Genomic DNA, 20,064 nt, shown 5'->3' with positions numbered 1-20,064 from the left:
GCTGAGGATTTGGAGCATGATTACTGATCAGTCATATTTAGGGGCATCTAAAGAGTGAAATCCCTGTCATTAAAGATAACTAGAAACTTTGGTGTCATGATTGATGGTATTTTCCAGGTTCAACCTTCAGTTGCTATAACAATGCTTCATATGTATCAAATATGACTTAAAAGAAATTTGTTTAATTTAACACCTTGAAACTGGGCCTCTGTCTCTTTAAATACTCCCCTGAAACTTCACATCGGCATTCATAATGAGCTCAGCAGATGCGCAGCTCCACCAGGTGTTTGCTAATTGCTGCTTGCTAGTCTGAAGGAGCCGAGTGGTGGGTGGGCTGCTCTGTTTGGAAGCTTGGAAACTGCAGCACTGAGGCCGAACTTCATCCTCGCGGGCGGAGCTAGGTCTACCCAGGTGTTTCGAACAGCTGAATGGTTTTAAGGGAGATTAAAGGATTACTCAAACATGCATGAAAAAAATCAATTACTCAGGTATGTTTGATGAGGGAATGACATAACATGTTAAAACGAAAGTGGATTTTACATAATACTGGCCCTTTAAAGGTTCAGGGCTGTTTGTGTGATGAGTCTCGGTTGGCCTGATGGGAAACATGCCCCGCACTATTTTAAAGATTGTAAAGATAAATAAAAATCCAAATTACAAGTGAGTTTGTTGAAAGTTTAATAAACATTTTTTTTATTCAATATATGCATAAAGAACAATATTTGGTACTTAAAATGTTGGGTAGAAACAGCACGAAAGAGGAATGTGGAGAACCCAAATCTTGGCTGGTTTGAGGAACGTTGGGCCCCGCCGGGTCGCCTCCCGACCCCAGAGCTCTCAGCAGCTGGGACGAGTTCAGGGTTAAACCACCACAATTCACCACTTCCATCTAAAACAGAACACACTCACTGCTACTGCTGCGCCACGTCACATTTTACATGAGAGTAAAAGCACCCGGTTAGTTTAAAGCACCAAACAGACGTCACGCCTCGGTACTTCAGTCAGGTGCACAGGAAGACTGTTAGAAGCCTCAGCTTAACCACAGTGAAAGGCAGTTTTAATATGGCTACACTGATCTGAGACCAGCACTACTGGATAAAAACCTGACTTCAACTATGCCTGAATAAAAACCTTTGACTTCTACCTGATGAGGCTGAATGCTTTTAAACTGTCGCCTTCTGAACACTTACATGTTAGAGAGTTTAAACTGGGTAACACTGAGCAGGATAGGTCCTATTAAATGGAAAATTCATATATGTGTAACATTAGGTTAAAAAAGGGGGGGTTATAGGCATTTTAATAGTTCCCACCATAGTTGGCTCTCCCAGGAATTATTTTTCATAAACCTCTGAACAGATGCAGCAAAACTTTGGCTTTCTGAACAGAAGTCGTCCACAAATTAAATAAACGTAACAGAAACATCCCAGAAACGTGGGCCACCATCGCAGTGAGATGGATGACTCGACTTCATCTAAGTATATGTTAAAAAAAAAAAAAGGATACATAAAAAAATAGAAAGAAAATAAAGTTTTATATGTAAATACATAAACATAACACTGAGTATATCAAACTAAATGTAAAAAAAAAAAAAAAGAAGACGACCTCAGATTCTATCTGGAACTAAACATTAGGGGTCAGTTGGTCGGCGGTTGAAATCCACCTGAAAGGAGACGATAAGAAAGTTACATCGCTATGGGAACAGAAACCAGAGCGCACTTCCTGGTTTGATGCTTACCAAAGACGATGTTTGCCTGTGTTTTTTTTTTCCTCCTACACGTGTTGACCATCTCCCTCTCCTTGGTTCTGCATTTGGGCCTGCATCTTAGCGATCATCTCCTGCATTCTCCTCAGCTGCATGACACAGAACATCCAGAGGTGTGACATGGAATCTGAACTTAAAACAAGGAGCGACAAAAAACCCCTGCAAATCGAACACATCACAGATCTCCGACACCTGACTAACATCAAAACGACAAAATCTACGACTGTTCAGACAAAAAGCAAACTCAAATGGAGTTTGCTTACCATTATGCACTGCTCAAAAAAATAAAGGGAACACTCAAATAACACATCCTAGATCTGAATGAAAGAAATATTCTCATTGAATACTTTGTTCTGTACAAAGTTGAATGTGCTGACAACAAAATCACACAAAAATCATCAATGGAAATCAAATTTATTAACCAATGGAGGCCTGGATTTGGAGCCACACACAAAATTAAAGTGAAATAACACTACACGCTGATCCAACTTTAATGTAATGTCCTTAAAACAAGTCAAAATGAGGCTCAGTATTGTGTGTGGCCTCCACGTGCCTGTATGACCTCCCTACAACGCCTGGGCATGCTCCTGATGAGGTGGCGGATGGTCTCCTGAGGGATCTCCTCCCAGACCTGGACTAAAGCATCAGCCAACTCCTGGACAGTCTGTGGTGCAACGTGACGTTGGTGGATGGAGCGAGACATGATGTCCCAGATGTGCTCAATCGGATTCAGGTCTGGGGAACGGGCTGGCCAGTCCATAGCTTCAATGCCTTCATCTTGCAGGAACTGCTGACACACTCCAGCCACATGAGGTCTAGCATTGTCCTGCATTAGGAGGAACCCAGGGCCAACCGCACCAGCATATGGTCTCACAAGGGGTCTGAGGATCTCATCTCGGTACCTAATGGCAGTCAGGCTACCTCTGGTGAGCACATGGAGGGCTGTGCGGCCCTCCAAAGAAATGTCACCCCACACCATTACTGACCCACTGCCAAACCGGTCATGCTGAAGGATGTTGCAGGCAGCAGACCGCTCTCCACGGCGTCTCCAGACTCTGTCACGTCTGTCACATGTGCTCAGTGTGAACCTGCTTTCATCTGTGAAGAGCACAAGGCGCCAGTGGCGAATTTGCCAATCCTGGTGTTCTCTGGCAAATGCCAAGCGTCCTGCACGGTGTTGGGCTGTGAGCACAACCCCCATCTGTGGACGTCGGGCCCTCATACCATCCTCATGGAGTCGGTTTCTAACCGTTTGTGCAGGCACATGCACATTTGTGGCCTGCTGGAGGTCATTTTGCAGGGCTCTGGCAGTGCTCCTCCTGTTCCTTCTTGCACAAAGGCGGAGGTAGCGGTCCTGCTGCTGGGTTGTTGCCCTCCTACGGCCTCCTCCACGTCTCCTGGTGTACTGGCCTGTCTCCTGGTAGCGCCTCCAGCCTCTGGACACTACGCTGACAGACACAGCAAACCTTCTTGCCACAGCTCGCATTGATGTGCCATCCTGGATGAGCTGCACTACCTGAGCCACTTGTGTGGGTTGTGGAGTCCGTCTCATGCTACCACGAGTGTGAAAGCACCACCAACATTCAAAACTGACCAAAACATCAGCCAGACAGCATAGGTACTGAGAAGTGGTCTGTGGTCCCAACTGCAGAACCACTCCTTTATTGAGTGTGTCTTGCTAATTGCCAATAATTTCCACCTGTTGTCTATTCCATTTGCACAACAGCAGGTGAAATTGATTGTCAATCAGTGTTACTTCCTAAGTGAACAGTTTGATTTCACAGAAGTTTGATTTACTTGGAGTTATATTGTGTTGTTTAAGTGTTCCCTTTATTTTTTTGAGCAGTGTAGTTTATGGAGACTATCTTAAATTAGCCTAAAAAAATGAAAGGACTTGATTGATTTTCCACTTGAACCAATTACCAGCCAATCAGAGATGGAAGAAACCATTCAAACATAACATGAATAGAGAAATAAATCCTTCATTCAGATGAGCTGTTGATAATGTCTTTATTTCCTGAGAGGTCATGTACCATTAGTGGCTCTAAATGATTTTTATTCAGCTGGACTGAGGACAAAAATGTCCGTTTGGATTATAAACGTTTCAGACTCCTGGTCCGGATCTTTTAGTTTCCATCTGGCTCTAAAGACTCCAGCTTTTTGTTGTGGTGGGTCTGTTCGGTTTCACAGGAAATCAGCTTTGGCCATGAATCCGACAGGATGGCCCGATGCCGTGCAGGAAACGGCATCGAATGAATCTGTGTTACTTGAACTCAAGGTTTCCATGGGAGACGAGGAGGATGGGGAAAACCTCCGGGATTGTTTCTAGGCCAGTACTGGATAAGTTTTTATATTGTCACCTTCCTAAAATATTGGCTTAAGTATGACGGCACATTAGGGCCACTGTATATAAAAATAGAAGAGCAAATTCCTACAGAAAATCTCACATTTCTGAGCTCCAGAAATCGAAAATTTGCTAGAAAAAAAATTTCTGAAATCTTTTTGATTTTTTCTGGCAAATTCTCAGTTTTTCCAATATATAAGTGTATTCACAAAAAGTATGGCTATTATGAAAATAAAGATAGAAGTATGCATGAATAATGCACTTCATAAAGTGGTCAGACTCTAACCTCAGCCTCCTTCTCCTGCAGAATCATGTCCTTGTCCATTTCCTCTGGCTCCGGGGCCTTCCTGCACAGGTGAGACAACTTCAGTCATGCTTCATGTTACTGTTGGTTGCCATGGAGATGGAGAGTGAAGAGAGCCGAATTACAATGAACAAATAATTTATAAAGTAATTACTTTAAATGTGTTAATTTGTCTAAAACTGAAAATAAATACAAAAATAATTGAAGAATTAAATGTTTTGATTTCAATTAAAAAATAAAAAAAACCTTGAAATAATTTATTCAAACATGAAATTAATACATTTATTTGAGGAACGTGCAATTAATTCTACATTTAATTAATAATTTGTGTATTTATTTCCAGTTTAAAAACTAAATTAAAGATTAGAAATGTACCGATCCAATATTAATATCTGTATCGGTCCCAATACTGGAAAAAAACCTCTTGATCGGATGTTGGTGAATGTGCACAAGAGCAGGTCTATTCAGTCTAATTCTATGCTTTGTGCTCTGACATCATGCCTTCTTACATTATATTTAGAATCCCTATTTTCACTTTCTGAACCATTTAAAAGGTTTGTTGCAGTTTATTATTTAAATCTTTGACCAACCTAATCAATCTATTGGTTTTGTCAGCTTCAGTTTGTTTATTATTTATTTTACATTGGATGTTTTACTCTGAGTGAACAAATGAAAGTTGTTTCACATGTTTGACCAAAGCTTGTGAAGCTGTTGGTGTATTTAAGTGCACAGTTATCAAATTAATTTGTAATTCAGTGCATTTATGTCTGTGTTTTAAAAAAAATGAACATTTTAAGTCAATGCAGCCGTGTTTCAGTATCGGATCGTATTGGCCGATACTAAACCGCAGATATCGATATCAAACGTAAAAAAGTGGATTGGTTCATTCCTAATTTTAATAATTGTTTCATAAATTAGTCATTCATTGTAATTTTCCTCTCTTCACTCACCATGGGCTGCATTACCAACATGTAATATTTTATCCAAACACAAAATAAATGAAGCTGAAAGCAGGAAGCGAGGTTAATATGGTGCCATTTGCTTTGTGCACTGATTTATTTATTAACACAGTCTGCTCAGAAACACTATGCGAGGAAGCGCTTGTTACCCAGCTTTAAGCAGCTTTAGGGAAATAAGACAAAAGCCACATTGAGAGAGGGAAAACGGTTAGTGGGTTAGTGTTCTTGTTGCAGAGGGAAACGTTTGTCTCCAAGACAAATATCTAAAAGAGTCCAAAGCAGGAAGATCCATAAGAAGCAGTAATTAGTGCCGCAGTCCGGGGAACAGCTTGCCTCCCCTCTAATGATAAAAACATTACCTCCCCCTCGCCACAAGTGGAGACCAGCACAGCCATCAGTGGACAGATGGCGGAGCAGTCAGACAGCAAAAACCACTTCCTGTGGTTGACGCCAGAACACAGAGCTAAACCAGCTCGTCTATTCAAGGGTTAAACCATGATGGAACCAAACTATGTTGCACCACACACACTCATCCTGATTCTAATCTACAGACACCAACTACACATGCTTTGTCATCAACAGCAGAACTAATTCTTAAAAAAAAGTCTACAACTCATAGCATCAGTTCTACATACAGCTACCAAAGGAAAATGGATGCAGCTAGCTAAAAAGTTAGCTGCGCTAACCCTAAAGTAGTTTTGCTATTGCTAACGTATTATTTAGCTGTAGGTAATGCTAAAGTGCTAAATTCAACCATGTTGATACCCACCAGGTGTCCATAGCTGCGTTTCCGTTCAGTACAGAATTGTGCAAATTGAAATTACGAAAATAAATTTGCTTAACTGAAATGTGCCAGTTTAGAAAAAAAAAACTCATGTTTTTTGATGAAACGTTTTTTCACTAGGATGAGATCGGTTTTAGGCCAAATTGAAATAGATGTATTCCGCAAAAGTGCAGTAGAAAAACTTTTTTCGCATTGCGAGTCACGTGATCAACAGCCGGATGTTACTACTGGCGGAAACAATGAAGAAGACGACAGGAAGTGGTAGCAGGACGATGGTTTGTTTATGTGTTCTTTGGACAATGTGCAGTCGGCTTTACCAAGGCTCTCGGTTTATAAAACGTTGTGTTCCATTCCAACGTGTTGAATCCAGGTTAACATCCGTGGCTGCCATTATTTTTAATGACTTATCGCGTGAACTAGCTTATTCACATGGGATTTAAATTTCATTTTCCTTTTTAACTGAAACGCAGCAACTGCGAAATTGTGTTTTTCCCTAACTTTAGCAGAATATTGACAGATTTGCGCACATTTGCGATAAAAACGCAGCTTGTGAAACCTAGCATGTCATCGGTGGAGGTTTGCTGTTTGGAGGTGGGGGAGGTGAGACAGAGCAGGCAGGCAGACAGGTACGTACGCAGGAGACATAGGCAGAACGTAACCATGGGAGGACAACCTGCCACCCCGCTTGAGGCGGTCCGAGCGGAAGTTCTCATAGTGCAGGTCCTGGGTCACTTCCTGCAGGTCCTGCATGTGGGTTCTGTGGGAAAACAGCAACCAAGTTAGGAGCTTCACAGATATTTACACAGACTTAGGCCGGACGGTTTTCCCTCTAAGGGAGAAACAAAGATTTGTCGTCTGTGTTTCTTTAAGATGGCAGCAGCCTGAAGTCAATGGAGTCAATTATGCAATGGGAGGAATGTCGTCTTCCCCTTTTCAAGAGCTATATGCTACTAGCAGAGTAACAGAGTAGCTCTACGGTAGAAACAGGCAGTTTGGTCCTGCTCTGCTTTACTGTATACACTGCTTTTATTTCTTCAAACAGTGCATACAGTATGTAACAAAAATCTTGAGTATACAAGAGGCCCCAAATTTAAAAGATGAAGCTTTACAATCTCAACAAACACCCTTGCCGGATTCCAGGTACTTCCAGAGAATTTCCCAGAGGCAAATGTTAACAGAGTTCAAGCACCTTAAAAAACAAAGTGTTGAAATGAGCACAGTAAAGACTCTCAGATTGTTACTGTCTGAAACATCTGGAAAAACTGTATCATTTTGTAGAAATCCGTAATTGTAAAAAAAAATTAATGAAATCCACCAAACTACAAGAATTAGATGTAGGTATATCATAGGGAACTAAGTGTGTTGCAATTAATCTATTAATCACACGATAAATTAAAATGAAGTCGATAATTTCCATTCTGACGACGATTTTTTTTTGAAGAGCAAATTTGCTTACAGAGACTTCATAATTCATTTCATTCATGCTTTTGCATGTATGTGGTTTTTATTTCTGTTTTTTATTTGATTCTTTTTTGGTTGTTGTGTTTTTATTCTGGGTATTTGTGATAGCTTCCACAGTTTCAGCGTGAAGTGTTCTTCACAAAACGAAAGGTTTTTTTGTCTTTAAGAGAATGAATTTGCATTATTATAAAATTCAATATATTACTTGAAAATGATCTCAAAGCAACATTATTGTTTATCACAATCATTTCTGGGACAATTTATCGTCCAGAAAAATTTGTTATCATGACAGCTGTAGTTTCAGCTCTTTGCTCTCTTACATCAGCATGGTCCGCAGCTTCAAGAAGTCGTTGTGTTCCGGGTTCTCCACCTCCACCACGCCCCACGGGTACAGGCGACCTCTGACCTTCTTCCCTTTGGCCTCAATCTGCTGGTTGGAGCCCACCACTGCAAATGGGATGCTAGCCTAAACAAGAGAAGTCGCATATCATGTTACAAATGGAACGCGTCCTGAAGTGAAAAGATGACTTTATTTTTGACTTTAAGCTGCTGTGTGGAGAATCAACAACCTTGAGGATCCTGGTCTGCTCTTTGAAGTCTTCATCTTCATCCGACTCGGCGTCGGGGAGGTGATAGATCTTGATACCGTGCTCATCGATCTCATCAAGAATCTTAGCATTATTAAAAAAAGAGAAGGAGAAAAACAGTGAGTTATGAAGCCATTCCAGATACAATTCCCAGTTGCTGCGATGGTGAGTCAGGAAGTGGAGCCGTGGCGAACTCTTTACCCTGCGCTTCAGCCTCTCCCTCTCTCTCAGGGTGAGCGTGTCGGCCTTGGCGATGACCGGAACCACGTTCACCTTGTTGTGGATGGCCTTCATGAACTGGACATCCAGAGGTTTCAGGCTGGTTTGGACAGGAAACCAAGATGTCAGCAAATATTAAGAGAAAAATGATTCTGCACCGATTGCAGTTTTCAGGCCAATCACTGATTTTGTTTTCTTTCCCAAGCTTTCCTTAGCATAACCAAACATACATGATCAAAACTCAATCAAACAGGAGTCGTGGTGTACATTTAACATGTAAATAACTCAAACTGCAATACAATTAGTACAAAGAGACAAATCCTGAGCAATTTACCACAATATTTTTTTTCTATTTAACCTAGATCTTTTGAAATTTTGCAACCTACCTGGAAAAGTAATTCTTTCCATCCCATATAAATCACACATGATCTGGTGCCAGTCATTTCAGCTTTTCAGGCCCTGATCACCAATCTTTAAAAAGTCTGACCTGACAGTTCCCATTTAGGCTGATACCAATTTTTCTGTCTGAAAAGTTGCTAAACATAGAAACAAGGTTGCTAAGATGGTAACAGTGGGTGAGTATTGTTAACTGAGCGCATGCAGATGTGACCTGGTGGGCGGGGCTTACAGTCAGCCATTTGTCATTGGAGAGCAAAAAGGGGACAGTGGCTGATTTTGCAAAGATACATAAGATGGCTTTCTTATTTAAACATCAGCTGATCTCCTAAAATTAAGAACATCGGGCTGACTTATTGAAGCGTTTACTCTAACATAAGCGGAGTTTGCATGTGTGTCTGTGTGTAAAGAGGCACACACCCGTGGCCCAGAGGGGAGATGAAGTAGAAGCAGCAGTGAACCCTGTTGTCTACAATGTGTCTGCGGTTTAGGCCACTTTCGTCGTGGAGGTAGCGCTCAAACTGGTCGTCGATGTAGGCGATGATGGTGCTGAAACTGGATCAACAGAAGGAAACATTGGCAATAAAATCTGAACAGAGAGCAAGTGAAAATTATATCTACTCATTAGATGTTAAAGTGATTTCCTACCAGTCTTGGCTATTGATGGCGTCTCCGTATCCAGGAGTATCTACTACGGTGAGGCGGAGCTTCACCCCTCTCTCCTCTATTTCTACGGTCGATGCTTCGATCTGAACTGTCCTCTCAATCTTTTCTATTGCAGAGACAAAACACAATGCAGGCGGTATAGGACTTTAACTGCAGATTTAAGATGGAATTAAAAGTGTGTGTAGGTGTGTGTGTGTATTCTACCTGCTGCCCCAGGGATGACTCTTTCAGGATAAAGATCAGTAAGGAAAAGGCTGTTGATCAAGGTGGATTTTCCAAGCCCAGACTCACCTTTAAGCAAAAAGATAACACGCTTTAAATACATGCTACACGACATTACCTGCAGAAAAAATTAGGTTTAACGAGAAACGGCTGAGAAATAAACAGAAATAACTCTGCATGAGGCCGCCCATCATGTAGAAACACAGGGCAGATATTCTAAGCCTGGAGGGCCACCAGGCTTTATTTGCGCCCCCACAAGGTTGAGAATTGTTTGTTCTATTTATTTTAGTTTGGCTTGGTTTGTTATTATAAGGCTTTATAGTCCATGTTTAGGTATAGTTAGTAATGTCTCCCAATAGTACATAATTACCTAGAGATATTTTCAAATTTCCTGTCAACTTTAAACATTTTTATAACTCAAAAACATGGAATGCTGCTGGATGACTGACCTGGTGCCCCTACGACTGGGTTTAACAAGTTTTAATTTCAGGAAAACCTGAAACATGACACTTTTCTTAAATTAATACGAATCTTTCCTATAAATCCTCTCAACTGCTGAAGAAACAGTCGGTAGCATAAAAGGGGAGCTTAGGAACACTTATAGTTTTTCTATATTTTGTCTGTGTACTCCAGTAGCCAAGCAACTTTTTGTTTCCAAAAACAGTTCTGTATTTGTGCAATGTCAATAAAGTAAGTCTAAGTCTATCAAGCACATTCCAAAACCTTGGTTTAGTCACAACCCAAAAGGTTAGACCCTGAAACTGTCTCTAGATTCCACATTCACAGACGATGCTGAAGTGAAACCATGTTTCAGTGTTCTTCCTTCACTGCTTTTTACAGAACATAGAACTGTGCTTCCTCCATTACTGTCCTGACAGCAGCAGAGATTAATGAACTGACTATTGTCTGACTCCACTAACCCAGATGACCCAGACTAACTAAATCCAAAAATGTATCAAAGAAATAAGCAATATATTCAATTCAGAAACTCTTTTTTGCTGCTAAATTACCGAATAAACAGACATACGAGCTCAACAACTAAGAAATTTGTTGCTTTTAATGTTTTTCAGGTTATTCAACCATCAGACTGGAGCAAAGTTCCACTCTACCCAATCAGCTTTCCATTGTTTCAGAACCTCCTGATCATTCATGGAGCTTCTTTAGAAATGTAGACTGTGGACGCTGACATTAGCGTTGGGGACATCTGTGCTGCTGCTACATGTTTAGCATCGAGATGCTATGTTAGGCTTGAATAGCTTCCCTGATAGGCTAACTGCTTTTAGCACAACTTGAACACATCAACAGTCTTTTCCAGCGTCCCATCAGATCACTTTTGGAAGCAAAATTTAACCCCCCGTGAGTCAAGAGGGACGGTTTTATCATCCATCGCTGATGTTAGGTGATGTTACTTGTGCTGTCCTTGTTATTTTTCTCAGTTTCTCCCTTTCATATTTCACAATTTATCAATACATGTTCTACATTTTTATTCCTTCCACATCCTTCATGTTTATCATTGTTTTTTCCTCCCAATTAAACATACAATGTCATTTAGAAAGGCATGACCTACTCTTAATCTCATTATTTCTTCCCTTCTGTTTCTCTCACTAATATTTTTAACTAACACTGCCATTGGTTTGTGACTCAGGAGGTAATTTTAGAACAAACCTTTCACTCATGGTTTCAGTTAAGTTTTGCTAACTGTTGCTGGGAACAGATTAAAGGTCATTTGCTGCACCGCATCGCCGGTGGAGAACGTGAGGAGAGGAAACGGAACCGTCGGGTAAACATTCACCCACTCCAAAATATGAACGTCTACTATTTGAAAAATTCTTAAATAAAACTTCAACACAGATGTCAAATTTTATTTAAATGAAATTTACAAAACAGCTAAGTAAATCTGCACTTTAGAATTTATCCAGACAAAATAATTTAGGGGAAGCTAATTACACTAAATGTTGTCAAAGATGCTTAAAAAAAAAAAAGCTAAATTAGAACATTAGCGGATTAACCAATGGGTTTTACAAATATTTATCAGCCTTTCCGACTAATTTGTTTAAATTTCCAGTTTTAGATGAGTTACTAAACACATCTGGAATATTTGTACCTTCATGTGAACATATTCACCATAAGCTAAGTGGCCCCAATGAAACGAGTCAAGATACTGTGTCTCAGCTTGGGTTTTACGAAGAAATGCTTGTCCCGTGGTTCCCACTAAATCTTTACCAAGTGACAGAATCAAAATGGCTGAAACATGTAAAAAGTTACTATGTTATTATTAACATATGCAGGCAAAAATCCAACACTGTCTTCATTTGGTGATTCAGCATTTTTTTTGTTTTCATTGAAACGTCATCACTGCTACTTGTCAGGAAGAATAATAAGCTATGCTGAAAAAACAGGAAAAGTCTATTTGCTTATGATCCAGATTCCTGCTCTAGATAAGCACTAAGTGAATATTCTTGCCGTGAACAGAGCAGAAGGCCTGGCTGTGTGAATCAGTCCCTCGAGGCCGACAGGCTGCATTCCTCTGGTTTATTTTAAAGCAGAAGGATGAGCCGTGTTCGGGGTAGTTTCTACCCTCCCTCCCCCAAACCCCGGTCTTCCTCCCCTTTCCCAACAATCCCAGAGGTTCACACGGACACACACATCAGGAGTTAACACAGCCGCTCAGCCCGGCTGAGCAGCTACATTCATGTGACTCGAAGATATGAACAAAAGCTCAAACTACCCAGTGAAAAACTTGCCATCACTATCGCTCCTCAGGCCTGACAAAACCAGTTTCGCACAACGGGAAGTAACAATATACTCACCTACAACCATAAGGGTGAACTCAAAACCTTTCTTGACTGACTTGCGGTGAACCTGATTCGGAAGGTTGGCGAATCCAACGTACCCCGGGGTCTCTGGGTTGGTGAACTGCCCCTGCTGTGAGAGTTCAGGGAGAAAGTTAGGACTGTTCCAAAACAACACTGAGGGCAGAGGCCTTCTACATTCTTGTTGGGAGTTAGATCCAGACCAGAATATAATCAGGCAATAGTGTGACAGCCAATTAGAAGACCTACATCTGCCATCACAGAGGAGACATCGGCTTATGAAAAAACATTTTATTTACAGAAGCACGGCGGCTGGAACATCTCTGCATCATTTCCAAAAGACATTCCCTGTTCCCAAAGGCCCAACCTAAGGCCATTTCAAACACAATGAAGACAAAGCTATGGATATCGCTCCTCCCTCACTGAGCTGCATGTTTCCAGGTCAAAACATAACTAAAGTGTGAATTCATTCCAGAGAAACGAGGAGAAGTTGAAGTTTGACCGTTTGGTATTGTAATGCAGATTTTATGCTTGACCAGCCAGTCTAACATTTTTTCCAAATCAGTGAACAAACCGAAGCCAAGCGCTAAAAGCATCACTCTTCAGTGTGGATGTTCAATGCCGAGTACACCGTGTTCTGTCTATATTTGCGTTTCCTTTGGCCATATAATTTGACATTTTGAAAATAAATATGCTAAATGGAAACGTGGCAATTTTGGGGAAAAAAATAATTTTTTGATAAAAAAAACTTTGGCATTACGGTGAAGTGTTTTTTTGTTTTGCTTTTTTGCCAGTATCAAATTCGGTTTATTTCACAAAACTGCAATGGAAACACTTTCTTCACATGACACGAGTCACATGATCAACAACCAGATGTTACCGCTGTAGAAAACCACAAAAAAGAAGACGACAGTCGAAGGATGATGGCGCTGCATGTTTTTTAATGACTTGCTGCATGGACAAACTTATTCATTTGCGATTTTAATTACGTTTCTTATTTAATGGAAAATACAGAATTGTGTTTTTTTTCCGACATTAGCAAAATGCTGACAAACTTTTGCGAATTATTTGCAATGGTAATGCAGCTGGAGAGGTGTTGAAGCATGAAGTCAGAGGAAGCACAAAAGATGCAAGAATCTCCTGGAAAAGAAGCAGGAGTTTTCAGCTGCTGCATTTAAACACTTAAAACAGGAAGCTGAAAGTTTCACAGCAAAGTTCAATCCAATATTTAGTCCAAATCCGTCTGAACATGCTGGATTACTTATGGATTCAACGAGGTGCTAGTTTCCATCTTGAAAACGTTAAATTGATCAATTTTGTCATTTCTACCTGTTAAACAATAAACCAATCATGCAAAAGTTTACGGCAATGGACAAAATCATCTTGGGTAGAACATTGAATTATAGAAAATGGTAACTGGACCACACTTGTACTGATCAAGTGCAGCAGACCCCGAAGCGCTTCATGCTATATTCAGCTAGCATTCAGTTGCTGCGATTGCAAACAAAAACTAAAAACAGACTTCAAGGGGGTGAATATTTATGCACTTTCTATGCTGCATGCATACTTTCATCTGTCATTTTCACTTTGACATTAGGGAATTTTTTAGTTGATCATGATTGATTTGTAAAAGCAATGAAAGGGTAAAACATCCAAGAGGGTGAATACTTCTTAGAGGCACTGTTCCTGTTTGAATTATACAGCAAACACATTTTTTCTCCTGGTTTTTGTCAAAGAAAAATCTGTAACATCAGTATTTGCTGGTCAAAGTGCTATGAAATCATTGGAAATTGGCCACAGAAATCTCTGATTGGTGGGTTTTTTTTTCAACTCTTTTATCGTAACAGATCCATTTTGCGTGATTTTACAAGAAGTTGTTTGGTTTGGTCATGAGACCTGCGCAACCCAGCATGCAGTTCTGATTCAGAGTGAATAAACTGGAATACTTAAAAACCTTATCAACTCAGGCACAAGGAGAAGCTATATCAGGTCGATCTGCCAACGAAGCAGAGCAGAGCAGAGCATCACGAGAAGTAGGAATCTGGTAATGCCCGCACCTCGCGAGGTCATGAAATACAACAAGCCTTGACATTTCGATGGCTCACCTTCGCTTTGTCCGCCTGAGACATTTTTTCTTTCCTCCTTGATCAACCTGAAGAAAAAAAAAAAATTAACAGACTGCTTAAAGAACAAAGTGACTGAAACACCATTAGTGCTGAAAATGCGTCCTCACATTTCACCTCTGAACCATTTCCTGCCTTGCAAGTTATTCATGTTGTCAGTTAAAGTCTTCAGTGTATGAGAGACAGGAAGTCTGCTCAGAATGGCTGAGAGTGCTGCATCTCACCACAAAAAGCTGCTTCCCTCCATCGCAGCTGCCTCCCCATTCCGCACTACGACTTTAAGCCTCAGAGACTGAGATATGCCTCTTAAATTAATCCACCCATCCCTGTAATTTGCTTCACGAGCCTTTCTTCTGTGTATCTGATTACTGTAATCTTGTATACTTTATCAAAAACAGTCTTAATGAGCTGAAGCTGGGATGTGAACACACCCACATCGAGAATCAAAGGCAAATAATGTAAGATAGACGTGGAAAATGACATTTATCTTCTAATGCGTTTGAAAATACTTGTAGTTTGGTTTGTGTAGGGGGTTGAGTTAGTTTCATTTCGGCTAATTTAGTTTAGAATGAGCATTACTAGCTAGCTAATGATGTAATGCGCACTGAAATTAGCCGGGTAATTAGCCCCCAGCTATTTAGTTACATTAACGAAGGTCAGCGGGACAGATAAACCATCGTGGTTATCGAACTACCAACCCATACTAATTCTTCATTAGGCAGTTCTGCGCAGCGTTAACCGACTTTATGTAGCCGCGTAGCTTCTGGTGCGGGATGTTATCTCGTACGGCTAATGTTAGCGTCGTCAGTTCACCAAGCCGAGATTAACGCCGCGCCAGAGACACTCGGTGATAAATAAGAGATGAAATCCCGAACAGTGTCGGGTTAACTTACAGTGTGCCAGCAGGGAGGGTGCTGAAGAATAAGACAGAGGTGCGGAGGGAGGAAAGACGAGCTGCCGAGGTAACGCAGACTTGGCGGACACCTCGAATTCTTCAGATTCCGGTGCAAGCAGCTTCCTTTAGCACAGAGACCACAATGCACCAGGAGGGAGAGCGGAGCCGTCAGCAGCCAGTACCGTTAGCTCGGTTCTTGCCGTCCTGGACCAGCTACAAGCACATTTTAATGCAAAAATATCGGCTCACTAATTTAATTGTGTATTTTGATTTTTGTATGGTCCTTAAAAGTATGGAATTAGAGTTATAACATTTTAACAAAAGGAAATAGTGTATGTAAAAAAAATTTATTTCCAGCCTGCGCTGGATAAATTTCTGAAATTCAGCTCAGTTTGTAAAACCATTATTCATTACGCTAAAGCTTGTGGGACTTTTTGGTTTATTGGGAGTAAATTACAGTTCACTATTTTACAAGATACCTATGTCCATATTTATGACTATAACTAATAATTTCACAGATTGTGCAATTTATTGGCAGACAGACTTATTATTCACATTTAAAATGTACAAAATGAGAGAAATTTAATGGCAAGAATCCAATAATAGTAAAGAAATAAATTGTATTAAAAAATATTTTAAAAATTATCTAAATTATCTAAAGCATCATCTGGATGTCATCCAGGACATGTTGATGTAGAATATAGTCTCTGCTGCCCGGATGTCATTACAGTTAAGAGACAGCAACAGTCTTCAGCCAGAGGCCGCTTCAGATTCGTTGCGAGACTGACTGCTACCAGAGATCCTTCCTGCTGGAAGCATCACTATCCGTTCTTTGAAGACTTGGGTTGTATGAGTTATGACATTTAATTTCTATGTGGGATAAATAAATAAAGAATAACGCATTGAATTGAGTGGAAGTTTGTTTTGAAAAAAAATTCTTACTTGATAGATAATGGTTCCTGCTCTGCTCTACCAGACAGTTTGTAGAGATGTACCAGTCATTCGGCCAGAGATCGGAATCCCTTCTTTAACTGGTGATGAAGTTTAAGTAATAATTTAAATAAGGGGTACTTCTTTAATTGGTTATATTATGAGTTATACATAACTAATAACATAATATGATGATTTGTTTATTTTTATTTAATTTTATTAATCGAAACGTATGATGACTACTTTTTGTCTCGAAATAAAGACTTGTTAATAAACTAGATCTTTAGGGGAATAGACAGATCAGACCTAAAAGAAGTAAGAATGTAAAAATCATCTGTAGTAATGCTTTAAAACAGCGGTCACTTCCACAAATTAAACACATTTAATGCTTGTTAAATAGAGATAGAAATACGTCATGACAATAAAACTATACATTTCCTTTGAATGAGGCTATCACTAATTTCATAAGCTCTACTTTATATGTTACTTACATCCGGCTCGTTGGTCTAGGGGTATGATTCTCGCTTTGGGTGCGAGAGGTCCCGGGTTCAAATCCCGGACGAGCCCTGTTTTTCTGTGTGAGTTTTTTTTTTTATAAGTAAAATATAGCTGCTAGTGTACACGGAGAATATTTGATAATCTTTTACTCTCTTTTTGAATATAAAATTAGAATAAAAAATAATTGCACGGAACTAAACGATGAAACGTAAAAGGGGTATGTTTGCCTATAGAATTTAGTTTATCCTGACCTCTTGTGGATTCTGCTGGAATTACTATTTTTGTTTCTGTTCGTTGGATGAACTAATTGCTGTACGTATAAAGGCTTATTTAACAGACTGGCGACCTGTCCAGGTTGTACCCCGCCTCTCGCCCTGAACGTTAGCTGGAGATAGGCACCAGCACCCCTCCCGACCCCACTAGGGACAAGGTGTTAGAAAATGGATGGATGGATGGATGGATGGATGGATGGATGGATGGATAATGGCTTATTTATTAAAGAGTTCAATTTGTTATCTTTTTAAATCAGCTCACTTCTATCCAAAATACATTACTAAAACCAAAGTGAAATAAAATATTGTAACTTATTTTATCAAGGATTTTTCAGAGGTGAACTGTAGTCATATCCAGGTGATTGTTGAGGCCTCCTCCTGTGTTCCTGGAGCTTCTGACAAAGCAGTTCAGGCTGAATTGTGTTAAATACGCTGGAATTAAAATCGGATCCTCACTCTGCTGCACTGTTTTGTCCAGATGGGTTTGTTGAAATAAAGACTTGTTAATAAACTGGATCAGTGTTTCCCAACCCTGGTCCTCAAGGCACACTGTCCTACATGTTAGAGGTTTCCTGCTTTAATGTGCCTGATTCAACTGATTGCAGTTCAACAAACGCCTGTTAATCAGTGATCAATTGAAATCAGCTGGACTGAAGCAAGGAAATGCCTAAAACATGCAGGGCAGTGTGGCTTGAGGACCAGGGTTGGGAAACACTGGACTAGATCTTTAAGGGAATTGACAGATCAGACCTAAAGGTGAGTTTGTTGAAGCAGGTGTCTGATGACATCTTCAACTCCAACTCCATAAGGAGCTTTACCCATTGATGACTGATGTGGGAGTTTTCTTTGGTACCAGAACGAGGCAGGATGTCGTAACCTGGTTATACGATGCTGCGATACATTTAAGCTCAAGAGAAAGACGCTTCTGCTTTCAAGAAAAGAAACGTTATGCTTGAGTAGCAGTTTTGAGTCTTTGACACTTCTTTCTCCCTCTACAGGCTACACATCATGTAACAGCAAATAGTTCCAATGATTTTCAAGATGTCAAATGAGACTAATATGTCTTCCTGAGACTATTTGTGCAAAATCTTTATCTAGTTGCTCAGGAAGTGCATGAAAAAAAATATGCTCACTTGATGCTTTTCTGTCTCCTCTCTGGGAGCTTATCTGAGCTTGCTGTTGTGACAGCGTCTCTAACCCCAGACCCCCCTCCGTCCTGGCTCAGTCCTGAACTATAAAAAGAGTTCAGGACAGTCCGCTCCCTTTCTCCTTCTGTTACGGTGCAACATCATTTTCACAGGACCCACGCTCTTATTATTTTCCATAAGCTTCTTACTGGCGCAATGCTTCACCAGTTGTAGAGTGCCCTCATATTGTGATACGTATGAGTTTCTATATATTTTTTGAGTTCATCTTTCCTTTATCCACCCTGGTTATATAGCAGAAGAAATTGCTGATAATTCCTGTGTTTTACACTGATGCTCTAATCCTGTTCTCCAGAGAGAGAAAGAGAGAGAGAGAAAAGGCAGTCTCTCTATGATGTCTCCCTTCTTTTTCACAGCACAGAGTGTTTTTACTGTTTTCCTTTTAAAAAGCAAAAAAACAAGATAAAATAAATAAATAAATAAATAAAAAAGCAGTTTAAAAATACTAATTTAATCTCAGAATTTCCAAAAAAAGATGAAAGACAATAGAGGCTTGAAAAAGTTTTTTAAAACAACCCAGGATCCTGACAATCTAATACCTAAGCCTTGGTAGGCTTAGGTATTAGATTGTAAGCGATAACAGACACTGAAAACTATTTGCCTATAATTTATTGATAGTCAGGTAATGTCCCAACATGATGATTTTGATCTAAATTAGTAGTTTTGTTAATAATTGCCTTCATAGCCAAACTTATTGTTGCCTAAAATCTCAAAAGGGCTGCATTATGTGTTTTCCTGGTACATGGTGCCATTTTATAGCACAATCAAGTAACTATGTCACATGCAGTTGTTATGAAAATGCTAAATATATAAAAGAAATTTGACTTTGCAATGTAACGTCTTGAAATTGGGCCTCTGTCTCTGGACTTTCTGAAACTCTGCCTACAGGAAGCTCTCACAACATGGCTCCTCTATTAACCCTTTGACAATGTTTTTACCAGTTTTGCTACAATGAACTCAGATGCACAGTTTCACCAGGTGTCTACTAATTGATGCTGACTAGTCTGAAGGAGCTGAATGGGGGCTACTCTGTGAGGTGGAAGCTGAGGAGCTTGGAAACTGCAGCTCCGTGGAGGAGCTTCGTCCCTGAAGGTGGGGCTAGGTTCACCCAGGCGTTAAGCCCTCTGAATGGTTACCGTGGGAGATTCAAGGATTTCTCAAACAATGCTTGATAAAAATCGAGGCAACATTCCAGGCATGTTTTTGATCAGGGAATAATAGTCTAACATGATGTAAATCTCGAAAAGTCTATTTTACATAACACTGCCCCTTTAATAAAACACGTTGGCCTTTGTGTGCAAGACGGAGGAATTCTATTTCTATTTTAAAACCTACTTTACAAAACTAGATAATTAGTCAAATGAATACGTTTGTCAAAGGCTCGTCACCACTAATTTGTTGAAAATAATATTTACTTTCATTCTCCTATCATAACCAAAATGTCCTTTCAGAAGTGAGCAGCTGCCTGCTCAGACGCCACCTGTCACTTTCCAAGCAGCACTTTCATTTCCTGCAGGATGTTTTAAATCTCTTTCTTCTGTGGCACTGAGTCGCTGACAAATGCCCCGTTGTAAAGTGCATCTCATTGACTGCTGACTCGGTTGTATTACATGGTGGCTTAAAG

At 40.2% G+C, this 20,064-nt stretch overlaps 1 protein-coding gene and 1 non-coding gene across 3 annotated transcripts; one reads left to right on the top strand and one right to left on the bottom strand.

The window, feature by feature from the left end:
- Positions 1-661: 661 nt before the first annotated feature.
- On the bottom strand, positions 662-15,688 carry septin2 (septin 2). 2 transcript variants are annotated; one of them, XM_032565463.1, is made up of 13 exons: positions 15,534-15,688; positions 14,623-14,669; positions 12,515-12,629; positions 9,687-9,773; positions 9,465-9,588; positions 9,237-9,371; positions 8,403-8,520; positions 8,184-8,285; positions 7,935-8,080; positions 6,788-6,910; positions 4,393-4,453; positions 1,736-1,851; positions 662-1,660 (listed from the first exon to the last, which is right to left on the bottom strand). In XM_032565463.1, exons 2-12 carry the CDS (start codon positions 14,644-14,646, stop codon positions 1,771-1,773), a joined length of 1,116 nt encoding a protein of 371 aa, XP_032421354.1. In that variant the 5' UTR covers positions 14,647-14,669; positions 15,534-15,688; the 3' UTR covers positions 662-1,660; positions 1,736-1,770. The 2 variants fall into 2 exon arrangements, with proteins under 2 accessions (XP_032421354.1, XP_032421355.1); XM_032565464.1 differs by having other exon boundaries at positions 6,827-6,910; positions 15,534-15,687.
- A 1,272-nt stretch (positions 15,689-16,960) lies between these two features.
- Positions 16,961-17,032, top strand: trnap-ugg (transfer RNA proline (anticodon UGG)). Its single transcript has one exon. It is a non-coding gene; the product is annotated as a tRNA-Pro (tRNA).
- Positions 17,033-20,064: the final 3,032 nt, after the last annotated feature.

Source organism: Xiphophorus hellerii, chromosome 6 (assembly GCF_003331165.1).
Source record: "Xiphophorus hellerii strain 12219 chromosome 6, Xiphophorus_hellerii-4.1, whole genome shotgun sequence".
Taxonomy (NCBI): Eukaryota; Metazoa; Chordata; class Actinopteri; order Cyprinodontiformes; family Poeciliidae; genus Xiphophorus; species Xiphophorus hellerii.
The sequence above is the reverse complement of the archived record's forward strand: the minus strand, read 5'-3'. Positions and strand labels throughout refer to the sequence as shown.

What these genes read in the sequence shown, in the direction of transcription:
- septin2 (XM_032565463.1), bottom strand. Translation starts at nt 14,646, where the DNA reads ATGTCTCAGGCGGACAAAGCGAAG. An exon ending in AAGCTGCGGACCATGCTGAT is followed by an intron (nt 6,911 to 7,934) that starts GTAAGAGAGCAA and finishes GTTTTCCCACAG; the next exon opens with AACCCACATGCAGGACCTGC. An exon ending in GTTCTGCCTATGTCTCCTGC is followed by an intron (nt 4,454 to 6,787) that starts GTACGTACCTGT and finishes TCACCTGTGCAG; the next exon opens with GAAGGCCCCGGAGCCAGAGG.